The following is a 5,000-nucleotide window of genomic DNA, read 5'->3' on the forward strand; positions in this document are numbered from 1 at the left end:
AAAAGCAAAGAAACTCTACTGGCTTTTACTGGGTTTTACAGTGTAGGTCTTCATGTGGCATCCCACATGAAAACGTCTGGCCCGGAAGTTGACACAATGGCTCTTTCTGTCAGACACTGTGAGCTTATATTAAAAGTATTTGTAGAAAATAATTAGGTGGTAAAGTTTTTAAAATCGACTCTGCTTATTGAAAGCCTTGACAACAGGATAAAAGGAAAATCTCTAACGTCCCTAAAGTTCCAAGTTTCCAAGTTTTTAAGATCAATGATCAAGTTCCAAGGAGTTATATTTGAAGACCCATAAACATACATGTAGGATAATTTTGAAGAGAGAAAGTTGGTATTAAAACAAGAAAATATACTTTGTGTGGGAAGGAGTTGTGATGCACCATGAGCAAAATAGATATTTGAAGATAAATAATTATTGCTAACCATCTGTAATGAAATATGCAAGCAGAATCACATACATTATCTTTAGATGACTCCCAATTATTCAGAAAATAATAATTTTCATACTGTCATTCTTTCCCCTGAAAATTATGCTTGATGACCCATTGTAATGGTTGCAAGAATATACATGTATAATGAAACCAGAAGTGTGGTTTTTTTGTGTTAGTGAAGTGCACTACACACTATGTCACCAGGTTTGTAAGAGTGAGTGATTGAGTGAGTGAGTGAGTGAGTGAGTGATTGTAAGTCCGTAGTGGCAAACAGGCCCGTAGCATGTGCATGACTTATGGACGTGGAAGCGAGCTTGAGTTTAAACAATGACGCTGATGAATAAAAAGCAGCTGCTATTTCCAAACTATTGCATTACCTGGTCATAAATAACCTCATCTAGGAGAGCGAATTTTTGACTTTGAAGAAACAATGGTCAACCTCAAGAGTTGGGCCATTGTGATCTTTGTGTTGAATTTGCTCATTTCTTGTCAATCTTTAAAACATTTGAAAGAAAGAAAACCAAACTAACAAAAACAAAACCTGGTGTTTTGCCATCATTTTGACACTGATTTATCCTTTGTTTTGCGAGCAAACATGTGAGGTAAGTTGATCATGACGCCTGCTGAATTTGATGTCACTTTCGATTTTGTGATTAACTTTTGCAGCCAAAAGTACAATAGAAACGTCATCTTCTCTCCCTAAAAACTGTGTATCAATTTTTTTTACTTTTGCATCAATATTCGTTTTGCATAAAGAAGGCTAAGAAAATCTGTACCTTGTTTAGTTCACATTAAAAAAATCACTTCCTTTTTTTCTTCAGATTTTGAAAGTGTGATTCCTTTACACTTGGCTGGCAAAATTTTGAGCTTTGATTTTTATTTAAAGGTTGTTTACTTTGAAAGCAAGTTTTGAACTCCAAGGTCCGCCATTAATCGCGTTCCAAACTGACTGATTGGACATCAGAGGGTTGGATCTAGGGAAGAGTGACGTCATTGACTTACTAGCTTAAAATTTCAGCGTGTAACCGCAGCTTATTATTATTATATGCAAGACACAAGTTTGAAACTCTGAAAGCCGAAACTCTCATGCTGCATATTATTACAGCCGCGTACGAGTCTTTGACGTCATTTTCTCCTTGATCCAGCTCTCTCAAGACTCCAACGTTACTAATGGCTCTCCATGAAATAGGAAACTTCCAGTTTAACAGTTGACTTTTTTAAATCAAGGCTTAAAACGTGAGTCTCTTACTGTTTAGTTGACATAGTTTTGAAATCCAAAGAAAAATAAAATCTTTTGGTCATAGTAGCACTTTAAGATACAATTTTCGGTCCTACGTTTCTGATGGCAAGTCGCATGTTGTGAGGTCACTCATCCAAATACTAACCCCACACGATAGAGCTTAACTTCAGTGAACTTTTGTCTTAGAAAGCTGTCAGATGCTCAGAGTGTATGCTCAAACTTGTGGTAAAAAGAAGTTGTAAGGGAACTTGACAATGATCAACATGTCAGCCTCAAAGCCAATGTTTCTAGATTCCCTTTAATTTTCTTCAATCTTTCTGGGATTTAGTATTTTACTAGTAACCACAAGTCTTCTCAGGGGGCTATTTACCAAAGACATCTACCATGACACTATAATGATACACGGTACCAAAACAATATTGTGTACTATAAGAGCTACATACGCAAAGATCACTTGAATCTCCTGGAAGACAAAACACAGCTCATTTGACAATTATACTTGGCTGTGTTACTGCACTACCACATGTACGCAATGCATTCCTATTTTTTAGCCAATTGCTTGACCTGTAACTAACTATTATTAAGGTTACTGTCAACTTTCAGTAGTGTCTATCGGCAAATCACTCGTTTGGGTTGTTTTCAAAGAAACCCAAGGAAACTATATACTATTGGAAAGCGAATAAAATGTAGTATTTGAAAGTGCCTTTTAACTTTCACGTTTTTAATTGCAGAAAGCGAGCTCAAGCGCTCAAATGCGAAACTGACTTAATAACCCTTGCATTAACATGAACATCCAAACAAACTGCACTATATCACTCAGGAGACAATTAACAATTAGACCCGTAGCCCGCAAGGGCTATGGGTCAATAGCCCATGAGGCGAAGGCAAGTGGGCTATTGACACGTGGCCCTTGAGGGTGAATTGTTTTAGTATCACCCAACTAGTCAGACAGAAAAGGCCTATAATAAAGTTAGCAAATGTAAGTTGAAAATATATTTATTTGGGAATAAAACGAAAGAAAGCGTCACGCTTTTCGCTACTCTAGGACTATTACTAATAGTCCTCTAGTAGCGTAGCCAATCAAAATGCAGCATTTGCATTAGTCCACTAGTTGGGTGATACCAATGTGTATTTAGATACACTCCTGTGACCTTGCTGAGTTTAATGTGTATTTAATGGTTCTGACTTCCAGTTATGTTGCAACCATTTGAGTATGATCCAAAGGAAAAGAGTAAACACAAGTTCATGGTTCAGACAATGTTTGCCCCAGAGGGAGAAATGGATCACGAGTCTCTGGTATGTAATAAAGTAAAAGTGTGTTGTACAATGTATTTTACTCAATCATTGTTTGACATTGCATGTTATAGAAAGGGCTTCTGATAGGGTGCAAAAAAAGTCTGATTATGCAGCAAATTAGGTGGGTTTATTTTAGCTAATTTAAACTTATTTTGTTTGGTCTAAGGGGAGCACAATTCATTTCGTACTTTTCAAGAAGCAATTAGAGCACAGAGAATTAATGATGAAATCATCTGAAGTAAATCATTTCAAATAATTGAAATCAGTGATGGCAAATCTTGCTGATTTAATGTCACGTACAGTCAGGGACGGTGGAGCAAGGGGGCTTGGGGGCTTTCCCAATTTCAAGCAAAAAACAAAAATTGATTAATTCTTTGGCAGATTTGGTTCTTGGGCTGATATTCAGCAACCTGACTACTGCTGATCGAATAAGAAGTATAAGTCTTGTGTGCAAGCAATGGAATTAGGTCGTTTATACTTCTGTGTTTTAGAAGAGAGTTGATTTTAACTGGCAACGAAATCTAACTTTCCTCAACAAGTTTGTTTTTGCTGAAACGAGAGAAGTACTATTGTTTATTTGAGTGAATTCCTCTACTTAAAATGGAATGACCGACGAGATTTCAAAAATTTTCTGGCGAAGAATTCCCCTAGAACCCCCTACAAGTTAGCGTTTAGCGTCTCTGGTGCTTGCTTCTTATCTCTCCCCCACCCAACCTCCAATGAAAAATATGCTCCGCGGTCCCTGAAAGTGTATTAAAATGAGAATAACTTGTAGATTGTATGATGCTTATTTCACAAGTTCATGAATAATTAAGGATGGTGCCTACAGGGTAAGAAAAAAATGTAGAACTCCTCTTGTCCAATGGACGAGTGAGGTTCTGGTTTTACTTGTCCCAACCTCAAGTCTATTTGTCCTTGGATGTAGAGTTAAATCCAAGCTCCGATGTATGATAATGTGTACGAAGCATACTCCTTTCTATTTTGGAACTCAGGTGACATCAACACAGCATAGATGGCTTTTTCTTCGCATTCACCTCATTGTTCTCTGCCAAAGGTTTTATTTTTTTCTTTAGCTGCTTTACATGTACTTCAAAATAGCCTCTGATGGTCGTTTATGCTTCGCTGATCAGCTATCATTGTGCATGTCCTGACAGCGATGAAGAGGGTCTATTAACCCATTGACTCCTGGGGGTTCCCCATTGACGAGTAAAATCATCTGGCATTAGACAGAGTAAAATACTGAGTATGGCCGGTTTAGGAGTGAAAGGGTTTTAATAAATGCACAAATCGATACCCCCAAATTCGTCCTAGTACGCATTGAAATAAAATGACGGGATATTTTTTCCACAGTTCAAAACTATGTGGAAAAAGCAGGACTTTTCAGGTGCTCTTGTTATCCAAAAAGAAATGTGGGGGTAACCGTGCATCTTTTAGAGATAATTAAGCTTCAATTTGGAAAAGTATGCCATACACTGCTTTGTATTTTAAAGCGTTTTACAATATTGTTGATTAATTACCTTCAAAAAATGCGTGGTTACCCTCAATTTTCTTTTTGGATTTCAATAACAATTGTTAAGGTCTGCTTTTCCTGCATATTCAGTAAACCGCGCAAAAATACCTTTGAATTAGTAGGCACCGTCCTTAACTATGGCTTTTCTTTGTCAGAGGGTCTGACCATATGCCTAACACAACAAATTGAAAATAACATGTCATTAAATAACTTTTGAAGCTTACATTAAACATACATATTTTCAAGCCCATAGAGAAAGTAAACACCCTGAACATTAGCTACAGAACTGTACATGTACTGTGCAGTCATGTAATTGAGCATTCCCTGACACTGACTAATTAGAACATTACATGTGTGATGAAATGATCATCGGTTGGTATGGTAAACGATTAATAAGTTTAACCAAGATACATGTACATAAAATAATAATAAAATTTTAATTTAGCAGTGATTATTGCTGTGTTACAGTACAGGCACTTGCATGCACGTAAAATGCGTGCAATATGGCATCTTTA

At 36.8% G+C, this 5,000-nt stretch overlaps 1 protein-coding gene across 1 annotated transcript in view; it reads left to right on the forward strand.

The window, feature by feature from the left end:
* Positions 1–5,000, forward strand: part of LOC138019974 (vesicle-associated membrane protein-associated protein B-like) — an 81,595-nt gene that overhangs the window by 32,510 nt on the left and 44,085 nt on the right. The window contains exon 3 of the mRNA XM_068866962.1: positions 2,872–2,975. Coding sequence (XP_068723063.1) covers positions 2,872–2,975 — 104 coding nt within the window. The remainder of the gene's footprint in view (positions 1–2,871; positions 2,976–5,000) is intronic.

This window comes from Montipora capricornis, chromosome 10 (genome assembly GCF_036669925.1).
Source record: "Montipora capricornis isolate CH-2021 chromosome 10, ASM3666992v2, whole genome shotgun sequence".
Taxonomy (NCBI): Eukaryota; Metazoa; Cnidaria; class Anthozoa; order Scleractinia; family Acroporidae; genus Montipora; species Montipora capricornis.